This window comes from Hyla sarda, chromosome 5 (genome assembly GCF_029499605.1).
Source record: "Hyla sarda isolate aHylSar1 chromosome 5, aHylSar1.hap1, whole genome shotgun sequence".
In the NCBI taxonomy this organism is placed as follows: Eukaryota; Metazoa; Chordata; class Amphibia; order Anura; family Hylidae; genus Hyla; species Hyla sarda.
The window spans coordinates 374,417,649-374,445,623 of NC_079193.1; the positions used below are offsets into that span (position 1 = coordinate 374,417,649).

Consider the following 27,975-nt stretch of genomic DNA (forward strand, 5'->3'; position numbering starts at 1 on the left):
TTGTCCCGATAGGAGCGGGCGTAGTAGCTATAACCTGTGTGAGTGGATCAGCGCGAGGCCTCGGCCGCGCGAGTCCTCGCGGGCTGACAGCATAGAGAACAGGCATATATATTGCCTATAAGAGAAGTGAAACCTTAAAGGGGTACTCCGCTACTCAGCGTTTGAAACAAACTGTTCCGAACGCTGGAGTCGGGAGCTTGTGATGTTAAAGCCACACCCCCTCATGATGTCATGCGCCGCCCACCCTCAATGCAAGTCTATGGGAGGGGGCATGACAGCTGTCACGCCCTCTCCCATAGACTTGCATTGAGAGGGCGGGACGTGATGTCATAAGGGGCTGGGCTATGACGTCACGAGCTTCCAGCTCCGGCGTTCGGAACAGTTTGTTTCAAACGCTGAGCAGCGGAGTACCCCTTTAAAAACAAAAAAGTAATAGTAATTAGCAGCAAGTAGTAGCAGCATATATTCAAAATAATGGCAGCTTATAAAACAAAAAACAAAAAAAAAATAATTATTTTGGATGAAACAGCGCCTGGATACCATGGTCTTTGTTTTTCCTTCTTAGGCTGCGTTCACACGGCCGTCTAGACCCGTCCCGTTCTTCTCCCGTCAAAATTTTAAAATGGACTTTAAAAAAAACGGACAATAACGGATGCAAACAGATGTTATCTGTTTGTCTCCGTTTGGATCCGTTTTTGTTCAATTAATAAACCAAAAAACTAAAATTTTTTGTTCTGAGCATGCTCAAAAGTAAAAACGGATTGAAAAAACAGATGCAAACAGATGACATTAAAGGCTCATCCGTTTTCCGTAGACTTAAATGTTTACTGTATCCGTTTTTTCTTCCATTTTTTGAACGGAAGAAAAAATACTGCATGTTCTGTTTTTTTCTGCCGTCAAAATAAAACGGAAATGAGTGCAGACGGGTGCAAATGGATTGTAAAAAAAATCCCATTGACATAAATGGGATTTTTTTTAAACCGTTTTGAATCTGTTTGCAGCCTGCAAAAAAAGGAAACAAAACGGGGACAGACTGCCGTATGAACGCACCCTTACTCTGATGGTATGGCTAGATCTAGATTTGTAGTGCTATGTGGCTATGACTAAGGATCTGCAGGCCGAAACTCGTCAGTCCCTTTTATGATTGTTTCACTTTTTTGTATCCTAAATATTTTTGATATTTTGGACTACAATCTCGTGGAGCTGTAACTTTTTTCTTTGTATAGATTTGTAGTCGGTACAGTTTCTATTAGTGTTTATTTCCACAGTGTATTTTACGTATTAAGTAGCAATCCAGAACATCGTCTTGTGTTCTTACCGTGACATCTATCCTACCCGTCGTACTTGCAGGAGATCAACTCTGCCCCTGGAAAACACCAGGCAGCGGGCCACCGAGAAGATGAAGCGTTTTAGGCCGGAGCACATGTTCAGCAAGAAGCTGGTTATCAGTATGCCGAACCTGCAGACTATAAAGATGGCCGACGTCCCGCAAGGACCGATGTCCCTGAGGAGGCCCCTGCAGGAGAACGGTGAGTAAGGACTTGTGATTTTACTCCAGTTACATCCAGAGCTACACTCCCCCTTCCTCAGATCAGTATCTGTAGCTGTTTACAGAGCCAACCTACAAGGCCCGAAAAATTGTGTGGGCAGGGCCGCATGAATGATCCCTATATCGGTCTTTTGCTGCCGTCAGCCACTTTTGCACCCCATCTGTCCAGAAGGCAGTGATTTGTGACAAGGAGGCGATGCTTTGTGAAAAAAGGGGCTTGGCTGCAAAATCACGCACTTGATATTGCCCCCAAAAAATTGGCGTAAAGTAGGCCAACTGGCAGATGGTCTAATCCTGTCTAAAGATGCACCAGGTTTATCAAACATCATGAGCCAGTGCGATACATTACAGCCTGACTAACCCTGATTATGCAGTTGGTTCTGTGAAACATGTCGAGGAGGTGTCTGTAATGTACAGCGTTTAAAAACAGCGGACTGTAGATGCTGAGTAATTACACAAATCCTGTGTAGGAAAGTTTTTAAGTGACTACATACTATGCAGAACTGTCTTATTTTTTTAGAGTATTTGATATCATAAAGTATATAGGGGAGATTGATCAAAACCTGTCTAGAAGAAAAGTCGCTGAGTTGCCCATAGCAACCAATCAGATCACTTCTTTCATTTCTGAAAAATAAAAGAAGCGATCTGATTGGTTGCCATGGGCAACTCAGCAACTTTTCCTCTGGACAGGTTTTGATCAATCTCCCCCCATAGTGTTTTTAGAGGCAGGTCATTATCCTGTCAATTTGGGAAGTTCTTTGTGTTAGTGTGATAAATTAGACATAATTCCCCGTATGCGGTTTTCTACCTGACCTAAAACCATGGTTGACTACGGTTTTAGGTCAGGTAGAAAACCGCATACGGGGAAAAATGAGCCGACCGGTTCACTCCGGTCGGCTCATTGACATGAATTACATACAGGACCGCATACGCAGGGATACGGGAGCGCAAGTTTTTAGCTCTCCCCTGCCGTATGCGCTCCCGTATGGGGAAAAATGTGATGTAAACCCAGCCTTACTTAGTTTACAAATGCTGAGCTAGACAAGGATGTGCGAACCTTGCTAGTACTTTCTTCCTTCCAAAGATAGTACACATACTCGTCAAACTATCGGGCATTTCATAATGTATGTGCTCACACCAGGAAACAGCTGTTTCGCGCTCAGATATGTTTTATCATAGCCCCTATGGTGGGATTAAGCACATCTGAGCGTGAAACGGCTGTCTCCTGGTCTAAACCGTGGTTTATTAGTAAACAGAAAACTCCTAGTCCTTTTCTCATATCAATGTATGTCTAGTCTATGGTGTATAGCAGTGTTTGCCAACTAGTGTACCTCCAGGTGTAGCAAAACTACAACTCCCAGCATGGCCGGACAGCCTTCGGCTGTCCGGGCATGCTGGGAGTTGTAGTTTTGCAACACCTGGAGTCACCATGGTTGGGAAACACTAGTGTTTAGTGACCAAGTGGTATATACATCATTCGCACCCTCCATAATTGTTGCCCCGTTGGGCATACAGTACTGTGGAGATGATATGGTGTGTGTGTGTGTGTGTATGTATGTATGTATGTTTGTATATATATATAGTGTAGGGTCCGTCCCAATGAGATCACCTTACCGTGGTGGGACGGTTCAAGCTATTTGGCCTCCAAATTGCAAGCTAAGTATCTCACTATTTCATTACTGCACCATAACTGAATAGCTTCTCATGTTGTATCTATATACTCATGTTTTATCTATATCTTTGTGCTAGCAGTGTGCTGCTGTATTCTCCTGTTGCTGTATATTTAGCCCAGCAGCTTGCACCTGTAAGCCAGGTCCGTATAATAGTTTGGAATCAATAGTGCTGGCCAACTTATTCTTTGTTTATATATTTTTGCTTTGGCCCACAGCGATATCTACAGAGCATGCAGCAAGTTTTCAGACCTTATCCCGTTTTTACATTTTGTTTTTGTTTAGGCTAAAATTATAATATACATTTTAAAATTGTTGCCCTCTTATGTTATGTACAAGGTTGTGCGAACCTCGCCAGTACTTTTCTTTCTTCCAAAGATAGTTCACGTACTCAGCAAACAATCAGGCATTACATAATGTATAATATGCTCACATAGACCAGGAAACAGCTGTTTCGTGCTTAGATATGTTTTATAGTAGCCCCCTATGGTGTGATCAAGCACATCTAAGCGTGAAACTGCTGTCTCCTGCTCTAAACCGTGGTTTACTTGTAACCAGAAAACTCTTAGTCCTTCTCTCATTTCAATGTATGTCTAGTATATGGTATATAGTGACATATAAGTGGTATATACATTGTTCGCACCATCCATAATTGGTGACTGTTCGGACTGTTGGTTGAGGTGCACAGTGTGTTATTATAATGACCTACGTGATTCAATTATCTTTTTTTTTTATTATTTAAGGATACAATTTAACAGGGAAGACGGTCCACACATTCCGACTCCCTGAAGTGGCTTTTCCTCTCTCCGCTCGCTGCGTCCAGACATATTATACAGAATTTACAAACTATCTCAGCAAAGAGATCAGCGCGCTGCCGCCCGAGAACTCCACCCTGCTGGCCCGATACTACTACCTCCGAGGACTGGTGGGCCTGATGCAGGGGAAGCTGCTCGGAGCTCTGTCCGACTTTCAGAAACTTTATAAAACCGATCTGCGGATCTTCCCCATGGAGCTGGTGAGGAAGGTCGTCCTGTCCCTCCCCGCAGCCGAGCGCCAGAAGGCCGACTGTAGGCCCGAACTGAAGAGGCTCATTGGGCAAGTGCTGGACAAGGAGAGGGAGGTCCCCAGGGCTGACGACCGCGTGAAGAAGTTTGAGTTACCGAAGACGCATCTTCACCTGGAAGACTTTGTACGGAGGATCCAGGAGTCCGGAATCGTCAAAGACATTGACACTATTCACCGATTGTTTGATGCTTTAACTGTTGGTAAGTAGAATACAGGATAAGTAATGTGATGTATGTACACAGTGACCTCACCAGCAGAATAGTGAGTACAGCTCTGGAGTATAATACAGGATATAACTCAGGATCAGTACAGGATAAGTAATGTATGTATGTACACAGTGACCTGACCAGCAGAATAGTGAGTACAGCTCTGGAGTATAATACAGGATATAACTCAGGATCAGTACAGGATAAGTAATGTAATGTATGTACATAGTGACCTCACCAGCAGAATAGTGAGTACAGCTCTGGAGTATAATACAGGATATAACTCAGGATCAGTACAGGATAAGTAATGTAATGTATGTACATAGTGACCTCACCAGCAGAATAGTGAGTACAGCTCTGGAGTATAATACAGGATATAACTCAGGATCAGTACAGGATAAGTAATGTAATGTATGTACACAGTGACCCCACCAGCAGAATAGTGAGTACAGCTCTGGGGTATAATACAGGATATAACTCAGGATCAGTACAGGATAAGTAATGTAATGTATGTACACAATGACCTCACCAGCAGAATAGTGAGTACAGCTCTGGAGTATAATACAGGATATAACTCAGGATCAGTACAGGATAAGTAATGTAATGTATGTACACAGTGACCTCACCAGCAGAATAGTGAGTACAGCTCTGGAGTATAATACAGGATATAACTCAGGATCAGTACAGGATAAGTAATGTAATGTATGTACACAGTGACCTCACCAGCAGAATAGTGAGTACAGCTCTGGGGTATAATACAGGATATAACTCAGGATCAGTACAGGATAAGTAATGTAATGTATGTACACAGTGACCTCACCAGCAGAATAGGGAGTGCAGCTCTGGAGTATTATAAATACAGGATATAACTCAGGATCAGTACAGGATAAGTAATGTATATACACAGTGACCTCACCAGCAGAATAGTGAGTGCAGCTCTGGAGTATAATACAGGATATAACTCTGGATCAGTACAGGATAAGTAATGTAATGTATGTACATGGTGACCTCACCAGCAGAATAGTGAGTACAGCTCTGGAGTATAATACAGGATATAACTCAGGATCAGTACAGGATAAGTAATGTAATGTATGGACACAGTGACCTCACCAGCAGAATAGTGAGTACAGCTCTGTAGTATAATACAGGATATAACTCAGGATCAGTACAGGATAAGTAATGTAATGTATGTACACAGTAACCTCACCAGCAGAATAGTGAGTACAGCTCTGGGGTATAATACAGGATATAACTCAGGATCAGTACAGGATAAGTAATGTAATGTATGTACACAGTGACCTCACCAGCAGAATAGTGAGTGCAGCTCTGGAGTATAATACAGGATATAACTCAGGATCAGTACAGGATAAGTAATGTAATGTATGTACACAGTGACCTCACCAGCAGAATAGTGAGTACAGCTCTGGAGTATAATACAGGATATAACTCAGGATCAGTACAGGATAAGTAATGTAATGTATGTACACAGTGACCTCAACAGCAGAATAGTGAGTACAGCTCTGGGGTATAATACAGGATATAACTCAGGATCAGTACAGGATAAGTAATGTATGTACACAGTGACCTCACCAGCAGAATAGTGAGTGCAGCTCTGGAGTATAATACAGAATGTAACTTATGTTGAAGTAATTTAATGTGTGCATAAAGTGACTCTCACTTCCTTATGTAGATTATTTGCTAATATAAAGTGATATGTGAACATGAAAGAAAAAGAGAGAAAATGTTGGTTTTACTATTGTTGCAGAAAGATGATTATTCCCGGAATGTTGATATTGTAGCAATTCTGTAATGTCATTAGAAATACTTTGTGTTGCTGCGGCAGTATCCAGCCATAAGAGACATGGGGGGGAGGGGTGCTCTGGATAGGACTGTAGGGAATATCCATGTTCAGTCGGATTGTAGACACAGATCTTCTGCCTGTCTGAGCAGTTATGGAGAATTGTGCCTCCAGCTGTTGCAAAACTACAACTCCCAGCATGCCCGGACAGCCGTTGGCTGTCCGGGCATGCTGGGAGTTGTAGTTTTTCAACAGCTGGAGGCACCCTGGTTTGGAAACACTGTATTTTAGGGGATTGCCATTCAAGCAGTTTCTAATAAAATGTCTCCATGGTGAACCGATCTGTTGTCTTATAAAGGATTAGTTCTTTTATTCCGTGCAGGTTTCTTGCTTTTATTCCTCACCAGTTCTCCTCTGAATGTCTCCCCAGGTTACCAGAAGCAGATCGACCCGGACATCTTCAGGGATTTCTACAACTGCTGGAAAGAAACGGAGGCAGAAGCGGAGGAGGTGGACCTCCCGTCTGGGGTCGCCGAGCGCCTGGATCAGAATGAGTTTGTGTATAAACTTTCCAGCTCAGTAAAAACCAACCTCGGCGTCGGGAAAATCGCCATGACCCAGAAACGCCTCTTCATTCTATTAGAGGGAAGACAGAGCTACGAAGAAATCGCCATCTTCAGGAATATAGAGGCAAGAAGTTATGTTGTCTGTCTATCTAATATATATCTCATATCCATCTATCTCATATCTATCTCATATCTATCTCATATCTATCTATCTCATATCTATCTAATATCTATCTATCTCATATCTATCTATCTAATATCTATCTCATATCTATCTATCTCCTATCTATCTATCTATCTCATATCTATCTATCTCATATCTATCTATCTATCTCATATCTATCTATCTATCTCATATCTATCTATCTCATATCTATCTATCTATCTCATATCTATCTATCTATCTCATATCTATCTATCTATCTCATATCTATCTATCTCATATCTATCTATCTCATATCTATCTATCTAATATCTATCTCATATCCATCTATCTCATATCCATCTATCTCATATCCATCTATCTCATATCCATCTATCTCATATCCATCTATCTCATATCCATCTATCTCATATCCATCTATCTCATATCCATCTATCTCATATCCATCTATCTCATATCCATCTATCTCATATCCATCTATCTCATATCCATCTATCTCATATCTATCTATCTCATATCTATCTATCTCATATCTATCTATCTCATATCTATCTATCTCATATCTATCTATCTCATATCTATCTATCTATCTCATATCTATCTATCTATCTCATATCTATCTATCTATCTCATACATATCTATCTATCTCATACATATCTATCTATCTAATATCTATCTCATATCTATCTCATATCTATCTATCTCATATCTATCTATCTCATATCTATCTCATATCCATCTATCTCATATCTATCTCATATCTATCTCATATCTATCTATCTATCTCATATCTATATCATATCTATCTCATATCTATCTATCTCATATCTATCTGTCTATCTATCTCATATGTATCTATCTATCTCATATCTATGATATATAATTTGACTCTCTTAGGATGTGAAGATCTCCACTTCGGCCTTCTTGCTCCTGAGGATTCAGTCTCTCCGGATTAAAGTCTCCACCAGGAAGGAAGTATTTGAAGCAAACCTGAAGAGTGAATGTGAACTGTGGCAAATGATGATCAAGGAGATGTGGGCCGGGAGGAACATGGCCGATAGTCACAAGGTCTCTATTTGATTATATTGTATTTTGTAATCTCTTCTATATTTGATGGACTTTTTATACGTCTGGTGACACTTCTTACTGATTGTTCTTGTGATTTTGTTATATATTTAATGCAAATACATTTCCCCCCCAAATGATTGTACAGAATGTTTCCATACAATGCCCAAACCAGAGGCGTACCTTGTAGCTTCTGGGCCCCATATGCAAATTATAATGCTGGTCTCTTATGGGGCAGATGTGTTTTGGGGCCCTGGTGCGTCTGCTGCCTCTATAGCTATCCCCCTGGCCCAAACAATATCACCATACAGTGCCCAAATAATACTTTCATACAGTCCTCAAATAATACAGCCATAAAAATGCTATAAAAAATCCCACTATACAATGCACAAATAATACATCCGCACAATCCAATACCATTATACAATGCTCAAATAATACATCCGTACAATCCAATACCATTATACAATGCACAAATAATACATCCGCACAATCCAATACCATTATACAATGCTCAAATAATACATCCGCACAATCCAATACCATTATACAATGCTCAAATAATACATCCGCACAATCCAATACCATTATACAATGCACAAATAATACATCCGCACAATCCAATACCATTATACAATGCTCAAATAATACATCCGCACAATCCAATACCATTATACAATGCTCAAATAATACATCCGCACAATCCAATACCATTATACAATGCACAAATAATACATCCGCACAATCCAATACCATTATACAATGCTCAAATAATACATCCGTACAATCCAATACCATTATACAATGCACAAATAATACATCCGTACAATCCAATACCATTATACAATGCTCAAATAATACATCCGCACAATCCAATACCATTATACAATGCACAAATAATACATCCGTACAATCCAATACCATTATACAATGCACAAATAATACATCCGCACAATCCAATACCATTATACAATGCTCAAATAATACATCCGTACAATCCAATACCATTATACAATGCACAAATAATACATCCGCACAATCCAATACCATTATACAATGCTCAAATAATACATCCGCACAATCCAATACCATTATACAATGCTCAAATAATACATCCGCACAATCCAATACCATTATACAATGCTCAAATAATACATCCGCACAATCCAATACCATTATACAATGCACAAATAATACATCCGCACAATCCAATACCATTATACAATGCTCAAATAATACATCCGCACAATCCAATACCATTATACAATGCACAAATAATACATCCGCACAATCCAATACCATTATACAATGCTCAAATAATACCATTATATAGTTCCCTGATAGTACTGCCTTACTGATCCCATATAATCCTTTATTACAGTGTGTCACCACAGTAGTAAGGAGATTACATGAGGAGGAGGTTTGTTACAGTGTGTCACCCCAGTAGTAAGGAGATTACATGAGGAGGAGGTTTGTTACAGTGTGTCACCCCAGTAGTAAGGAGATTACATGAGGAGGAGGTTTGTTACAGTGTGTCACCCCAGTAGTAAGGAGATTACATGAGGAGGAGGTTTGTTACAGTGTGTCACCACAGTAGTAAGGAGATTACATGAGGAGGAGGTTTGTTACAGTGTGTCACCACAGTAGTAAGGAGATTACATGAGGAGGAGGCTTATTACAGTGTGTCACCTCATGCTAAAGAGATTACATGAGGAGGAGGTTTGTTACAGTGTGTCACCCCAGTAGTAAGGAGATTACATGAGGAGGAGGTTTGTTACAGTGCGTCACCCCAGTAGGAAGGTGATTGCATGAGGAGGAGGTTTGTTACAGTGTGTCACCCCAGTAGGAAGGTGGGGCGTGTCAAAGGGTGGAGCCAATGGTTGGGGTTAAGGGGGCAGCAAAATTAGCTTTCGCCTAAGGTGGCAAAAACCCTTGCACCAGCCCTGGGTAAAGTCCCTGCTAGTCTTGGGCAGTGAAGGTTTATATGTTTCACGCTCAGGCTATAGTTCTGCTTAAGATAGGAAAAGACTTACAATATATTGGTTGCTTTAAGGGCAGCAGACTGACATTGAGCCATATAGGCACATGAACCCTTCTTTAGATTCACCCACATATCCCTTACCTAGACCACATTACAGTCGGCCTCCGGTGGCTGATAGCAGAGGACAATAGCTTATATTCAGAAGCGGAGTACATGATGAGAACAGAAACCTAGTGACTTGTGATACTGAGTTCTGTCTTCTATCTCACAGGACCCTCAGTACGTACAGGAGGCCCTGACTAACGTCCTGCTCATGAACGCCGTGGTCGGAGCGCTGCAGACGGCCAAATCCATCTATGCTGCCTCCAAGCTGTCCTACTTCGACAAGATGAGGAATGAAGGTGGGGACATGATTTCTGTAACACTGAAGGAGAGTCTTAGTATATAAAGTGCCGGTGTGAGGTGGTTTTTTGCGCCCCCCGTAGATCTATGCGTCCGCTCCTCCCCCAGCTCTCCGAACATTTCCGAAGCTAGAGCTGGGGCAAGGGGAGGGAGGAGGTTCACGCCCCCTCCCTCATCTCCCCTCCCTGAGCTTGGCTGGACGCAGATCTCTACGGCACGCCCCCTCCCTGAGGACATAGATCTCCTCGAGCTGAGGGCGTAGAGCAGTGCTCCCAATGAGCTCTGTGTGTAAAGGGGGACATACTGCACGGGCTCTTTAGCCCCTACAGTATGTCCACCTTTAGCCTGTACAGTATGTCCCCCTTTATCCCGTGCAGTATGTCCCCCTTTAGCCCGTGCAGTATGTCCCCCTTTAGCCCCTACAGTATGCCCCCCTTTAGCCCGTGCAGTATGCCCCCCTTTAGCCCGTACAGTATGTCCACCTTTAGCCCGTGCAGTATGTCCCCCTTTAGCCCGTGCAGTATGTCCCCCTTTAGCACGTGCAGTATGTCCCCCTTTAGCACGTGCAGTATGTCCCCCTTTAGCCCGTGCAGTATGTCCCCCTTTAGCCCGTGCAGTATGTCCCCCTTTAGCCCCTGCAGTATGTCCCCCTTTAGCCCCTGCAGTATGTCCCCCTTTAGCCCCTGCAGTATGTCCCCCTTTAGCCCCTGCAGTATGTCCCCCTTTAGCCCCTGCAGTATGTCCCCCTTTAGCCCCTGCAGTATGCCCCCCTTTAGCCCGTGCAGTATGCCCCCCTTTAGCCCGTGCAGTATGTCCCCCTTTAGCCCGTGCAGTATGTCCCCCTTTAGCCCCTGCAGTATGTCCCCCTTTAGCACGTGCAGTATGTCCCCCTTTAGCACGTGCAGTATGTCCCCCTTTAGCCCGTGCAGTATGTCCCCCTTTAGCCCGTGCAGTATGTCCCCCTTTAGCCCGTGCAGTATGTCCCCCTTTAGCCCGTGCAGTATGTCCCCCTTTAGCCCGTGCAGTATGTCCCCCTTTAGCCCGTGCAGTATGTCCCCCTTTAGCCCGTGTAGTATGTCCCCCTTTAGCCCGTGCAGTATGTCCCCCTTTAGCCCGTGCAGTATGTCCCCCTTTAGCCCGTGCAGTATGTCCCCCTTTAGCCCGTGCAGTATGTCCCCCTTTAGCCCGTGCAGTATGCCCCCCTTTAGCCCGTGCAGTATGCCCCCCTTTAGCCCGTGCAGTATGCCCCCCTTTAGCCCGTGCAGTATGCCCCCCTTTAGCCCGTGCAGTATGCCCCCCTTTAGCCCGTGCAGTATGCCCCCCTTTAGCCCGTGCAGTATGTCCCCCTTTAGCCCGTGCAGTATGTCCCCCTTTAGCCCGTGCAGTATGTCCCCCTTTAGCACGTGCAGTATGTCCCCCTTTAGCACGTGCAGTATGTCCCCCTTTAGCACGTGCAGTATGTCCCCCTTTAGCACGTGCAGTATGTCCCCCTTTAGCCCGTGCAGTATGTCCCCCTTTAGCCCGTGCAGTATGTCCCCCTTTTAGCCCGTGCAGTATGTCCCCCTTTAGCCCGTGCAGTATGTCCCCCTTTAGCCCGTGCAGTATGTCCCCCTTTAGCCCGTGCAGTATGTCCCCCTTTAGCCCGTGCAGTATGTCCCCCTTTAGCCCGTGCAGTATGTCCCCCTTTAGCCCGTGCAGTATGTCCCCCTTTAGCCCGTGCAGTATGTCCCCCTTTAGCCCGTGCAGTATGTCCCCCTTTAGCCCCTGCAGTATGTCCCCCTTTAGCACGTGCAGTATGTCCCCCTTTAGCACGTGCAGTATGTCCCCCTTTAGCACGTGCAGTATGTCCCCCTTTAGCCCCTGCAGTATGCCCCCCTTTAGCCCCTGCAGTATGCCCCCCTTTAGCCCGTGCAGTATGCCCCCCTTTAGCCCGTGCAGTATGTCCCCCTTTAGCCCGTACAGTATGTCCCCCTTTAGCCCGTGCAGTATGTCCCCCTTTAGCCCGTACAGTATGTCCCCCTTTAGCACGTGCAGTATGTCCTCCTTTAGCCCGTACAGTATGTCCCCCTTTAGCCCGTACAGTATGTCCCCCTTTAGCCCGTACAGTATGTCCCCCTTTAGCCCGTGCAGTATGTCCCCCTTTAGCCCGTGCAGTATGTCCCCCTTTAGCCCGTGCAGTATGTCCCCCTTTAGCCCGTGCAGTATGTCCCCCTTTAGCCCGTGCAGTATGTCCCCCTTTAGCCCGTGCAGTATGTCCCCCTTTAGCCCGTACAGTATGTCCCCCTTTAGCACGTACAGTATGTCCCCCTTTAGCCCGTGCAGTATGTCCCCCTTTAGCCCGTGCAGTATGTCCCCCTTTAGCCCCTGCAGTATGTCCCCCTTTAGCACGTGCAGTATGTCCCCCTTTAGCACGTGCAGTATGCCCCCCTTTAGCCCCTGCAGTATGCCCCCCTTTAGCCCCTGCAGTATGCCCCCCTTTAGCCCCTGCAGTATGTCCCCCTTTAGCACGTGCAGTATGTCCCCCTTTAGCACGTGCAGTATGTCCCCCTTTAGCCCGTACAGTATGTCCCCCTTTAGCCCGTGCAGTATGTCCCCCTTTAGCCCGTACAGTATGTCCCCCTTTAGCCCGTACAGTATGTCCCCCTTTAGCCCGTGCAGTATGTCCCCCCTTTAGCCCGTACAGTATGTCCCCCTTTAGCCCGTGCAGTATGTCCCCCTTTAGCCCGTACAGGTATGTCCCCCTTTAGCCCGTACAGTATGTCCCCCTTTAGCCCGTACAGTATGTCCCCCTTTAGCCCGTGCAGTATGTCCCCCTTTAGCCCGTGCAGTATGTCCCCCTTTAGCCCGTGCAGTATGTCCCCCTTTAGCCCGTACAGTATGTCCCCCTTTAGCCCGTGCAGTATGTCCCCCTTTAGCCCGTACAGTATGTCCCCCTTTAGCCCGTGCAGTATGTCCCCCTTTAGCCCGTACAGTATGTCCCCCTTTACACACAAAGCTCATTGGGAGCGCTGCTCTACGTCCTCAGCTCGGGGAGATGAGGGAGGGGACCTGCCGTGGAGATTTACGTCCTCAGGGAGAGGGGGCGTGCCGTGGAGATTTACGTCCTCAGGGGAGGGGGGCGTGGCCGTAGAGATCTGCGTCCAGCCGAGCAGCCGAGCTCAGGGAGGGGAGATGAGGGAGTGGGGGCGTGGACCTTCTCTCTCCCCTTGCTCTGCCCTCCCCCAGTTCTAGCTTCGGAAATGTTCGGAGAGCTGGGGAGGATGCGGACGCATGGATCTACGGTGGCGCAAAAAAAACACCTCACACCGGCTGTCAGCCGGGCGAAGCAGCAGCTGTTAAAATGTTAAAAATGGTGGAAAATGGTTTTTTGTTTTTTTTTAAATCAACTGGTGCCAGAAAGTTAAACAGATTTTTAAATAACTTCAATTTAAAAATCTTAATCCTTCCAGTACTTATTAGCTGCTGAATACTACAGAGGAAATTCTTTTCTTTTATGAACACAGAGCTCTCTGCTGACATCACGAGCACAGTGCTCTCTGCTGACATCTCTGTCCATTTTAAGAACTGTCCAGGGTAGGAGAAAATCCCCATAGAAAACCTATGCTGCTCTGGACAGTTCCTAAAATGGACAGATGGTCAGCAGAGAGCACTGTGGTCATGATGTCAGCAGAGAGCTCTGTGTTCCAAAAAGAAAAGAATTTCCTCTGTAGTATTCAGCAGCTAAGTACTGGAAGGATTAAGATTTTTTTAATAGAAATCATTTACAAATCTGTTTTACTTTCTGGCACCAGTTGATAAAAAAAAAAAAAAAAAAAAGTTTTCCACCGGAGTACCCCTTTAAGCACTTATTAGTAAGAGTTCTACTTCAAGGCTAGTTAGCACCCAGCATGTATAGTAACAAATGTATCAATCACCCCTGTGGGATTCACAATCAGGGCTGGTGCAAGGATTTTTGCCACCCTAGGCAAAAAGCTAATTTTGCCGCCCCCTTGACTCTGCCCATTGTGCTCCGCCCTTTGACACGTCCCCACCCTTACTACTCCTTACATACCTCCTCCTCATGTAATTAGCTTACTTTTGGGGTGACACACTGTAACAAATCTCCTTATGCTGCTGGCTGAGCGAGTGGTTCGGATGCTGGTTGTCTAACTTTCTTGCGGAAGGCAGAGCAGTGCCCCCCCATCAAGAGGGCGTCCTAGGCGGCCGCCTATTTTGCCTTTAGGCAGAGCCGGCCCTGTTCACAATCCCCTCCAATGCTATTACTCTGTTTGTTTGTCTCTCTTGATCAACAGTTTCCACGATACCAATGACGACGGCCGATACGCTGAAGCACAGGATTAACCCTTGTGCGGGGGAGACGGTCCCCTCAGTCAGTCGATGTCCTGCTCTACACACCTGGTGAGTCCCTCTGTAATGTTCCCTTAGGGTTCCTCCACCTTGCGCCATACTAGTACCCCACAGCTCTGATATATGGTTTGGACAGCGCTCTGTCGCTATCAGTCTGTCTTTGAGCGCATTCACACATAGTTTCTGCATACGGTTTAGGGTTATTAAAATGGTCTGAGCTAAAAAGGTATAAAATCGCAGATGGTTTTTATATGGTTCTGACTGACTGCAATATGCAATTTTTTATATATATATATATATATATATATAATATATACTATATATATATATATATATATAATATATATTATAATAATTTTTTTCAATTTTTTTTTTAATTTTTTTTTTAAGGCTGTCTGGGCATGCTCGGAGTAGTAGTTTTGCAACCAACAGCTGGAATCGTAATGGTGTGAAAACAATGGTATAAAAAAAAAAAAAAAAAAAAAAAAAATCGTATATGGTGAAAAAAATCTTATATGCTGAGAGTAGTAGTTTTGCAACAGCTGGAGACACACTGGTGGGAATTTTTTTTTTTTTACATTTGGAATTTTTATTAATTTTCAATAAACAAGAAACAATAACAAGGCACGACAGTGGCAGAGGCACAAGTTGTTAAGCATGGCCTCAATGCAAGATAAAAACAGAATACCGTATTTTTCGCCCTATAGGACGCACCGGCGTATAAGACGCACCCAATTTATAGGTGCAAAATCTAAAAAAATAAAGATTTTGAACCCAATAGTTGTCTTCAACCTGCGGACCTCCAGATGTTGCAAAACTACAACTCCCAGCATGCCCGGACAGCCGTTGGCTGTCCGGGCATGCTGGGAGTTGTAGTTTTGCAACATCGGGAGGTCCGCAGATTGAAGACCACTGCATAGGAGGTAATACTCACGTGTCCCCGCCGCTCCGGACCCGTCACCGCTGCCCTGGATGTCGCTCCATCGCTGTCGCCGTGTCCCCGTTGCTCCGGAACGTCTCTTCTGCCGGCCGGGTATCCTCGCTCTTCGTCGCCGCCATCACGTCGTTACGCACGCCGACGCACGTACGCGACGACGTGATGACGAGGAAGGAGAGCGCCGGCCATACAGGGGATCCCTGAACGGAGAAGACACTGAGGAGGCAGGTAAGGTCCCTCCCGGTGTCCTGTAAGCACTAACCCGGCTATTCAGTCGGGCTGTTCGGGACCGGCAAGGTGAAATCGCGGTGGTCCCGAACAGCCGGGTTAGTGTCACTTTCCCTCCAGACGCGGCGGTCAGCTTTGATCGCCGCTTCTGAAGGGTTAATACAGGGCATCACCGCCCTGACAGGGCATCACTGCCCTGAAAACAGTGTTTTCACACCATTATGATTCCAGCTTTTGGTTGCAAAACTACTACTCCCAGCATGCCAAGACAGCCGAAGGCTGTCTGGGCCAACCAAGAGCTGGAATCGTAATGGTGTGAAAACAATGGTTTAAAAAAAAAAAATACTCTCAAACTGTATCTTCACCATATACGATTTTTATTTTTATTTTATTTGTTTTTTTTTTTAAACAGTGTTTTCACACCATTATGATTCCAGCTTTTGGTTGCAAAACTACTACTCCCAGCATGCCAAGACAGCCGAAGGCTGTCTGGGCATGCTGGGAGTAGTAGTTTTGTTGCAACCAAGAGCTGGAATCGTAATGGTGTGAAAACAATGGTTTAAAAAAAAAAAATACTCTCAAACTGTATCTTCACCATATACGATTTTTATTTTTATTTTATTTGTTTTTTTTTTTAAACAGTGTTTTCACACCATTATGATTCCAGCTTTTGGTTGCAAAACTACTACTCCCAGCATGCCCAGACAGCCTTCGGCTGTCTTGGCATGCTGGGAGTAGTAGTTTTGCAACCAAAAGCTGGAATCATAATGGTGTGAAAACAATGTAGAGTATCCAAAGGGAAACAGCTCACTCCTGGTGTGAAAACAATGGTTTAAAAAAATTAAAATAAAATAAATCGTATATCGTGAAAAAAATCGTATATGCTGAGAGTAGTAGTTTTGCAACCAAGAGCTGGAATCGTAATGGTGTGAAAACAATGGTTTAAAAAAAAAATAAAAAAAACACTCTCAAACTGTATCTTCACCATATACGATAATTTTTTTATTTTATTTATTATTTTTTTAAAACAGTGTTTTCACACCATTATGATTCCAGCTTTTGGTTGCAAAACTACTACTCCCAGCATGCCCAGACAGCCTTCGGCTGTCTGGGCATGCTGGGAGTAGTAGTTTTGCAACCAACAGCTGGAATCGTAATGGTGTGAAAACAATGTAGAGTATCCAAAGGGAAACAGCTCACTCCTGGTGTGAAAACAATGGTTTAAAAAAATGAAAATAAAAAAAATCGTATATCGTGTAAAAAATCGTATATGCTGAGAGTAGTAGTTTTGCAACAGCTGGAGACACACTGGTGGGAAAAAACATGGTTGGACCTGTTGTTTTGGTTGGCAGACAAACAGACGAATGCGCAAAACAGGCTGGGCAAAACCGTAGAAAACAGATTTCCTTTTTTAGGTCTAAGGATACGGTGACAAATAGGGTTCTTTACGGTTTTATAATATTTAACCGTATACATAAACCATGGTTTGAATGCACCCTTACGGTCTGTGCCCACTACGGAATCTCTGCCGGATAAATACCGGTCGAAGAATTCAGAGGTCGGCCGGCGCTAGAACTGCGCAAGCATTGCCGGTCCCCATAGGCGGCAATGCATTCCCCTTAATATTCTGCTGTATGAACATATTCCGTAGTGTGCACTGTGCAGCGGCATTTTATTGAAAACTGAATGTAACACATACATAGATTTTTGCCGTACACAATCGCTTAGTTGACTGTTTTTGTTAAACCCAAAATTAAACGTACTGTAACAGAAACAGTGAGATGGAGACAATACCTCCATTGTTCGGTTTACCTTATATTGTCAGTATGGCGGCCCCCCCTTCCGTCTGCCTTCTGGTTATGATTACAGGAAAATAGCGGCAGATACTGATTTTTTTTTTTAATCTATTTATTTATTTTATTTTTTCAAAAATAGATTCAAAATAATGTTAAGTCAAGATTGAGATTTTTTTCTTTTTTTTAGGCTGTATCCCTGACCCGACTTATGATCTATCCCAATACATTTCTCTTCTAGGACAACTGGATGCTTCACTGAGGGACGACTGCCCCAAACTGTGGTGCGCCCTGGGGGAGGGGAAAGTGGTCGTGTTTAACGCCTCCACCTGGTCCATCCAACAACACTGTCTTAAAGTGGGGAACACTAAACTGGTGAGCTGCTTGGCGGAGGAGCGGACGCGTACTGTAATAAAGAGGAGGAGCGGGCTCTTACTGTAGTAAATCGGAGGATCGGGATTGTATTATAATAAGGAGGAGGAGCGGGAGCGTACTGTAATAAGGAGGAGGAGCGGGAGCGTACTGTAATAAGGAGGAGGAGTGGGAGTGTACTGTAATAAGAAGGAGCGGGAGCGTACTGTAATAAGAAGGAGCGGGAGCGTACTGTAATAAGGAGGAGGAGCGGGAGCGTACTGTAATAAGGAGGAGGAGCGGGAGCGTACTGTAATAAGAAGGAGCGGGAGCGTACTGTAATAAGGAGGAGGAGCGGACACGTACTGTAATAAAGCGGGGGAATAGGCACATGTTTTAATAAAGTGGAGAAGCAGTAGTGTACTGTAAGGAGGAGGAGGAGCGGGAGTGTACTGTAATAAGGAGGAGAAGCGGGAGCGTACTGTGAGGAGGAGGAGCGGGAGTGTACTGTAAGGAGGAGGAGGGGGGGGGTAGTGTACTGTAATAAGGAGGGGGGGGTAGTGTACTGTAATAAGGAGGGGGGGGGGTAGTGTACTGTAATAAGGAGGAGGGGGGGTAGCATACTGTAATAAGGAGGAGGGGGGGTAGTGTACTGTAATAAGGAGGAGGGGGGGTAGCATACTGTAATAAGGAGGAGGGGGGGTAGCATACTGTAATTAGGAGGAGGGGGGTAGTGTACTGTAATAAGGAGGAGGGGGGGTAGCATACTGTAATAAGGAGGAGGGGGGGGTAGCATACTGTAATTAGGAGGAGGGGGGTAGTGTACTGTAATAAGGAGGAGGGGGGGGTAGCGTACTGCAATAAGGAGGAGGGGGGGTAGCGTACTGTAATAAGGAGGAGGGGGGGTAGTGTACTGTAATAAGGAGGAAGGGGGGGTAGTGTACTGTAATAAGGAGGGGGGGGGGTAGTGTACTGTAATAAGGAGGGGGGGGTAGTGTACTGTAATAAGGAGGAGGGGGGGTAGTGTACTGTAATAAGGAGGAGGGGGGGTAGTGTACTGTAATAAGGAGGAGGGGAGGTAGCATACTGTAATAAGGAGGAGGGGGGGTAGCGTACTGTAATAAGGAGGAGGGGGGGTAGTGTACTGTAATAAGGAGGAGGGGGGGGGGTAGTGTACTGTAATAAGGAGGAGGGGGGGTAGTGTACTGTAATAAGGAGGAGGGGGGGGGTAGCGTACTGTAATAAGGAGGAGGGGGGGTAGCATACTGTAATTAGGAGGAGGGGGGTAGTGTACTGTAATAAGGAGGAGGGGGGGTAGCGTACTGTAATAAGGAGGAGGGGGGGTAGCGTACTGCAATAAGGAGGAGGGGGGGTAGCGTACTGTAATAAGGAGGAGGAGGGGTAGCGTACTGTAATAAGGAGGAGGGGGGGTAGCGTACTGTAATAAGGAGGAGGGGGTAGTGTACTGTAATAAGGAGGGGGGGTAGTGTACTGTAATAAGGAGGGGGGGTAGTGTACTGTAATATGGAGGGGGGGTAGTGTACTGTAATGTAATAATGAGGGGGGGTAGTGTACTGTAATGTAATAATGAGGGGGGGGGGGTAGTGTAATGTAATAATGAGGGGGGGTAGTGTACTGTAATAATGAGGGGGGGTAGTGTACTGTAATGTAATAATGAGGGGGGGTAGTGTACTGTAATAAGGAGGGGGGGGTAGTGTACTGTAATAAGGAGGGGGGGTAGTGTACTGTAATAAGGAGGGGGGGGTAGTGTACTGTAATAAGGAGGGGGGGGTAGTGTACTGTAATATGGAGGGGGGGTAGTGTACTGTAATATGGAGGAGGGGGGGTAGTGTACTGTAATATGGAGGGGGGGTAGTGTACTGTAATGTAATAATGAGGGGGGGGTAGTGTACTGTAATGAAGGTTACAGTTATGTTAGATACGAAGTAACTATGTAGATAATTTCCTGTATTTCTCAGGTGCTGATTCTACAATATGTCACCTCTAGAGAGAAATGATTATTAATACACCAGTGCTTCCCCCACCATGGTGCCTCCAGAGGTTGCAAAACTACAACTCCCAGCATTAGCCTTTGCCTTTGAGTTGTAGTTTTGCAGCTGCTGGAGTCACCCTGGTTGGGAAACCTTGTATTACACATAACACTGCTGATTGTCTTGTGACTTTGTGTCGCCCCCTAGAGGTGCATGGTGGGAGTTGAGCAGAGTCAGGTGTGGATCGGATCCAGCGACTCCATGATCTACATCATCAATACGCACAGCATGTCCTGCAACAAGCAGCTGAACGACCACCACGGGGAGCTAGTGGACATAGTCATGGACAGCAGCGACCAGCAGAAGAGGTGAGGACAGGAGCTCCCCCTGCCTGTGGAAGATGACATTGCACCTAGGCTAGAAGAGCTGTAGGTCATTCTGATATTTTGCGCAGCTGATTTTATACTACCAAATATTTCCAGTTTGAAGGGCATGCAGCGTAAATGTGCGGCACCGCAGCAAGCTACTTCTCACACTGCGCCTTATATTTACGGCGCAGCTATGAAGAGAGAACAGGACCTGTGCTTGCTGTACAGCTGGTGCCTTTCAGCAGCCAAGGAATTTCTGCTTATCACAGACCTCAACGATCGTGCTTGTAATGTCTGCCATTAGCGCTTTAGATTTTGTGATGTGCAGGTGGGTTGGGGGCCTCATTGGTCTCTAACTTACTCTGTGCCAAAGGATGGGATCAGGATATACAGTCATGGCCGGACATGTTGGCACCCCTGAAATTGTTCTAGAAAATGAAGTATTTCTCACAGAAAAGGATTGCAGTAACACATGTTTTCCTATACACATGTTTATTCCCTTTGTATGTATTGGAACTAAACCAAAAAAGGGAGGAAAAAAAACAAATTGGACATAATGTCACCAAACTCCAAAAATGGGCTGGACAAATTTATTGGCACCCTTTCAAAATTGTGGAAAAAATAAGATTGTTTCGAGCATGTGATGCTCCTTTATACTCACCTGGGGCAATTAACAGGTGTGGGCAATATAAAACTCACACCTGAAAGCAGATAAAAAGGAGAGAAGTTCACTTAGTCTTTGCATTGTGTGTCTGTGTGTGCCGCACTAAGCATGGACAACAGAAAGAGGAGAAGAGAACTGTCTGAGGACTTGAGAACCAACATTGTGGAAAAATATCAACAATCTCAAGGTCACAAGTCCATCTCCGGGGATCTAGATTTGCCTTTGTCCACAGTGCGCAATATTATCAAGAAGTTTACAACCCCCGGCACTGTAGCTAATCTCCCTGGGCGTGGACAGAAGAGAAAAATTCATGAAAGGTGTCAACACAGGATAGTCCGGATGGTGGATAAGCAGCCCCAAACAAGTTCCAGATATATTCAAGCTGTCCTGCAGGCTCAGGGAGCATCAGTGTCAGCACGAACTATCAGTCGACATTTAAATGAAATGAAACGTTATGGAGGAGACCCAGGAGGACCCCACTATGGAGGAGACCCAGGAGGACCCCACTATGGAGGAGACCCAGGAGGACCCCACTATGGAGGAGACCCAGGAGGACCCCACTATGGAGGAGACCCAGGAGGACCCCACTATGGAGGAGACCCAGGAGGATCCCACTATGGAGGAGACCCAGGAGGACCCCACTGCTGACACAGAGACATAAAAAGCAAGACTACATTTTGCCAAAATTTGAGTAAGCCAAAATCCTTCTGGGAAAACGTCTTGTGGACAGATGAGACCAAGATGGAGCTTTTTGGTAAAGTCCATCATTCTACGGTTTACCGAAAACAGAATGAGGCCTACAAAGAAAAGAACACAGTACCTACAGTGAAATATGGTGGAGGTCAGTGATGTTTTGGGTTGTTTTGCTGCCTCTGGCACTGGGGGCCTTGAATGTGTACAAGACATCATGAAATCTGAGGATTACCAATGGATTTTGGGTCGCACTGTACAGCCCAGTGTCAGAAAGCTGGGTTTGTGTCCGAGATTTGGGTCTTCCAGCAGGACAATGACCCCAAACATACCTCAAAAAGCCCCAGAAATGGATGGCAACAAAGCGCTGGAGAGTTCTGAAGTGGCAGCAATGAGTCCAGATCTAAATCCCATTGATCACCTGTGGAGAGATCTTAAAATTACTGTTGGGAAAAGGCGCCGTCCAATAAGAGACCTGGAGCAGTTTGTAAAGGAAGAGTGGTCCAACATTCCGGCTGAGAGGTGTAAGAAGCTTATTGATGGTTATAGGAAGCCACTGATTTCACATATTTTTTCCAAAGGGTTTGCAACCAAATATTAAGTTAAGGGTGCCAATAATTTTGTCCAGACCATTTTTGGAGTTTGGTGACATTATGTCCAATTTGTTTTTTTCCTCCCTTTTTTGGTTTAGTTCCAATACACACAAAGGGAATAAACATGTGTATAGGAAAATATGTGTTACTGCAATTCTTTTCCATGATAAATTTCTAGAAAAATTCATTTTCATTCATTTTCTAGAAAAATGTCAGGGGTGCCAACATTTACGGCCATGATTGTACACCTCCCCTCCAGCTCCATTTATATACTACTGCTATCTCTATGGGATCAGGATATATAGTAGTTATACCTCTCCCCTCCAGCTCTATCTGTTTACTGCTGCTATCTCTATAGGATCAGTATATAAATAGTAGTTATACACCTCCCCTCCAGCTCTATCTGTATATTGTTGCTGGTGTCTTTATGGGATCAGGATATATAGTAGTTATACACCTCCCCTCCAGCTCTATCTGTATACTGCTGTTATCTCTATGGGATCAGGATATGTAGTAGTTATACACCTTCCCTCCAGCTCTATCTGTATACTGCTGCTTGTGTCTCTAGGGGATCAGGATATATAGTATGCTCCTCTGCTGATGCAATGTTCTTCCTGTTTTGAAAGTGATTTTCCCAAAATCATGGCAGAAATTCTGATGTTACCGCAATTGTGCAAGTCATGAGAAAAATTAATATTTATACCACAATTTTGGAAAATCTAAAAAGCAGCCAAAATATGTGAAAAATTCTGTAAAAATTCCACATGTGGACACATCCTAAAGACTTAAAATCTTCATAAAACACCTCAGTTGTGATTATAGGTCAAATCACAAGCTCCTCGTGGGAATATTTTTCTAAAAAAACAAACTTTAATGGAGATATATCATGCAGAAAAACGTATCCCTGTCCCAAGGATAGGGGATAGGTTATAGGTTGTGGGGGGGTCCGACCGCTGGGACCCCTGCGATCAGGCATCTTAACCCCTATCCAAAGCATAGGCGATAAGATGTCTTAGCACCGGAGTACCCCTTTAATTCGTCAATGTCTCATAACTGGAGTTTCATATGATCACCATAGCAGCACCTATTGCATATTTGCAAAGAACGTTCTGCACTAATGGGAGGTTACAGTACAGGAACCTTTTCTCACTCCCAGTGCGCTGCTTACGTACTGTAACTCATGATTGAATGTTATTTATATATATATGTATGTATATATATATATATATATATATATATATATATATATATATATATATATACATACATATTAGTCTTCAGCTTCTTCTTCCTGTCCCCATTGTGTGTGTTTGTAGACTGGCGTACTCCTGCAGCACAGACGGGAAAGTCATTGTGTGGGCCGTCAGCACCTTGAAGATCCAGCACAGGTTCCAGCTCCAGTACGAGGACATCACCTCCATGAAGATGTACAATGACCTGCTGCTGTACTGTGAGTAGTGCCGGGCCCCTCTGAGCGCTGCACATCATATAGATTTACTTTGGTCTGAACGTTTACACATCAAATAGATTTACATTGGTCCGAGTGTTTACATCAAATAGATTTACATTGGTCCGAGCGTTTACACATCATATAGATTTACATTGGTCCGAGCGTTTACACATCATATAGATTTACATTGGTCCGAGCATTTACACATCATATAGGTTTACATTGGTCCGAGTGTTTACATCATATAGATTTACATTGGTCCGAACGATCACACATTATATAGATTTACATTGGTCCGAGAGTTTACACATCATATAGATTTACATTGGTCCGAGTGTTTACATCATATAGATTTACATTGGTCCGAGCGTTTACATCATATAGATTTACATTGGTCCGAGCGATTACATCATATAGATTTACATTGGTCCGAGTGATCGCACATCATATAGATTTACATTGGTCCGAGCGATTACATCATATAGATTTACATTGGTCCGAGTGATCGCACATCATATAGATTTACATTGGTCCGAGTGTTTACATCATATAGATTTACATTGGTCCGAGCGTTTACATCATATAGATTTACATTGGTCCGAGTGATCGCACATCATATAGATTTACATTGGTCCGAGCGATCGCACATCATATAGATTTATATTGGTCCGAGCATTTACACATCATATAGATTTACATTGGTCCGAGCGATTACATCATATAGATTTACATTGGTCCGAGCGATTACATCATATAGATTTACATTGGTCCGAGAGTTTACACATCATATAGATTTACATTGGTCCGAGCATTTACACATCATATAGATTTACATTGGTCCGAGCATTTACACATCATATAGATTTACATTGGTCCGAGTGATCGCACATCATATAGATTTACATTGGTCCGAGCATTTACACATCATATAGGTTTACATTGGTCCTAGTGTTTACATCATATAGATTTACATTGGTCCGAGCGATCACACATTATATAGATTTACATTGGTCCGAGAGTTTACACATCATATAGATTTACATTGGTCCGAGTGTTTACATCATATAGATTTACATTGGTCCGAGCGTTTACATCATATAGATTTACATTGGTCCGAGTGATCGCACATCATATAGATTTACATTGGTCCGAGCGTTTACATCATATAGATTTACATTGGTCCGAGTGATCGCACATCATATAGATTTACATTGGTCCGAGCGTTTACATCATATAGATTTACATTGGTCCGAGTGATCGCACATCATATAGATTTACATTGGTCCAAGCGATTACATCATATAGATTTACATTGGTCCGAGCGATTACATCATATAGATTTACATTGGTCCGAGCGATCGCACATCATATAGATTTATATTGGTCCGAGCATTTACACATCATATAGATTTACATTGGTCCGAGCGATTACATCATATAGATTTACATTGGTCCGAGCGATTACATCATATAGATTTACATTGGTCCGAGAGTTTACACATCATATAGATTTACATTGGTCCGAGCATTTACACATCATATAGATTTACATTGGTCCGAGCATTTACACATCATATAGATTTACATTGGTCCGAGCATTTACACATAATATAGATTTACATTGGTCCGAGCATTTACACATCATATAGATTTACATTGGTCCGAGTGATCGCACATCATATAGATTTACATTGGTCCGAGCGTTTTTATTTTTTATTTTTTTAACCCTTCCCAGGTACTAAAGACTTGGTCGTTGTAACCAACAAAAGGAGGGAATACTGTTTAAAGCTGGAGATCACCGAGAACCTGCGGAAAATCAGCTCAGCCTTCTACTCCATCCAGCTCTTCCCTGAGGTGCGGCACCGTATACGCCCTAGGTCTCCAAACTGTGGACCACCAGATGTTGCAAGAATACAACTCCCAGCATGCCTTACTGTATATATTGTTACATAAGAACCATCGGTCACTCCAGTGTTTCCCAACCAGGGTGTCTGGGAGTTGTAGTTTTGCAACAGCTGGAGGCAAACTGGTTGGGAAACACTGGTGTAATAGATGAATAATGCAAAATCTACATGCTGGAAGTTGTAGTTTTGCAACATCTGAAGGTCCACAGTATGAAGACTGCCATGTTCCGTGGGCCCGGACTGCGAATTAAGTAGTCACTGACATCCTCCTCTACTTCTTTCCCATTGTAGAAGTCGCAGCTGTGGGTTTCATGTAAAGGCGGCAATGAGATCTGCGTGTTCGACATGAAGGATTTCTCCAGGCCCCCATACAAGATCCTACTGCAGGACTGCTCCGTCATCACATGCATGCTGAAAGTGAAACAACAGGTACCGAGAGCCGATTCCCAACACGTCCACAGACAGACCTGCCTCCATGCTGTCGGATCGGCGGTCTGAAAATACAGGCAGCCTGTATAAGCAGAGCGCCGATAACACTGATCAATGCTGTGCTATGGCATATATATTGTGCGTGTGTGTGTGTGTGTATGTGTGTGTGTATGTATGTATGTATGTATGTATGTATGTATATATATATATATATATATATATACACATACACACACACACACACACACACACTGATGCAAAAAGTATTTAGTCAGCCACCAATTGTGCAAGTTCTCCCATTTAAAAAGATGAGAGAGTTCTGTAATTATCATCATAGGTTATAACCTCAACTATGAGAGACATAGTGAGAAAAAAATCCATAAAATCACATTGTCTGATTTATAAAGAATCTATTTGCAAATTATGGTGGAAAATAAGTATTTGGTCACCTACAAACAAGCAAGATTTCTGGCTCACAGACCTGTAACTTCTTTAAGAGTCTCCTCTGTCCTCCACTCGTTACCTGTATTAATGGCTCCTGTTTGAACTTGTTATCAGTATAAAAGACACCTGTCCACAACATCAAACAGTCACACTCCAAACTCCACTATGGCCAAGAACAAAGAGCTGTCGAAGGACACCAGAAACAAAATTGTAGACCTGCCCCAGGCTGGGAAGACTGAATCTACAATAGGCAAGCAGCTTGGTGTGAAGAAATCAACTGTGGGAGCCATTATTAGAAAATGGAAGACATACAAGACCACTGATAATCTCCCTCGATCTGGGGCTCCACGCAAGATCACACCCCGTGGTGTTAAAATGATCACAAGAACGGTGAGCAAAAATCCCAGAACCACACGGGGGGAGGGGGACCTAGTGAATGACCTGCAGAGAGCTGGGACCAAAGTAACAAAGGCTACCATCAGTAATACACTACGCCGCCAGGGACTCAAATCATGCAGTGCCAGACATGTCCCCCTTCTTAAGCCAGTACATGTCGGGGCGCGTCTGAATTTTGCAAGAGAGCATTTGGATGATCCAGAAGAGGATTGGGAGAGTGTCACATGGTCAGAGAGAAAAATTCAACTTGTCGTGTTTGGAGGAGGAAGAATGCTGAGTTGCATCCAAAGAACACCATACTTACTGTGAAGCATGGGGGTAGAATAACATCATGCTTTGGGGCTGTTTCTCTGCTAAGGGACCAGGACGACTGATCTGTTTAAAGGAAAGAATGAATGGGGCCATGTATCATGAGATTTTGAGTGAAAACCTCCTTCCATCAGGAAGGGCATTGGAGATGAAACGTGGCAGGGTCTTTCAGCATGACAATGATCCCAAACACATCGCCCAGGAAATGAAGGAGTGGCTTCATAAGAAGCATTTCAAGGTCCTGGAGTGGCCTAGCCAGTCTCCATATCTCAACCCCATAGAAAACCTTTGGAGGGAGTTGAAAGTCCGTGTTGCCCAGTGACAGCCCCCAAACATCACTGCTCTAGAGGAGATCTGCATGGAGGAATGGGCCAAAATACCAGCAACAGTGTGTGAAAACCTTGTGAAGACTTACAGAAAACGTTTGACCTCTGTCATTGCCAACAAAGGGGATATAGCAAAGTATTTATATGAACTTTTGTTATTGGCCAAATACTTATTCTCCACTATAATTTGCAGATAAATTCTTTAACCTGTTAAGGAACAAGGGCGTACCTGTACGCCCTGAGTCCGTTCCCTTACTATAACGCGGGGCCATGCGGGACCCGTGCCTAA

The 27,975-nt window shown here is 44.2% G+C and overlaps 1 protein-coding gene across 1 annotated transcript in view; it reads left to right on the forward strand.

Annotated features, from left to right (window-relative positions):
- The window catches only part of DENND3 (DENN domain containing 3), a 98,636-nt gene that overhangs the window by 54,527 nt on the left and 16,134 nt on the right, over positions 1 to 27,975 (forward strand). Inside the window, 12 exon segments of the mRNA XM_056522848.1 lie at positions 1,351 to 1,529; positions 3,963 to 4,484; positions 6,719 to 6,978; positions 7,916 to 8,086; positions 10,336 to 10,465; positions 14,759 to 14,829; positions 14,831 to 14,864; positions 18,013 to 18,146; positions 20,321 to 20,481; positions 23,745 to 23,878; positions 25,614 to 25,732; positions 26,074 to 26,211. Coding sequence (XP_056378823.1) covers positions 1,351 to 1,529; positions 3,963 to 4,484; positions 6,719 to 6,978; positions 7,916 to 8,086; positions 10,336 to 10,465; positions 14,759 to 14,829; positions 14,831 to 14,864; positions 18,013 to 18,146; positions 20,321 to 20,481; positions 23,745 to 23,878; positions 25,614 to 25,732; positions 26,074 to 26,211 — 2,053 coding nt within the window.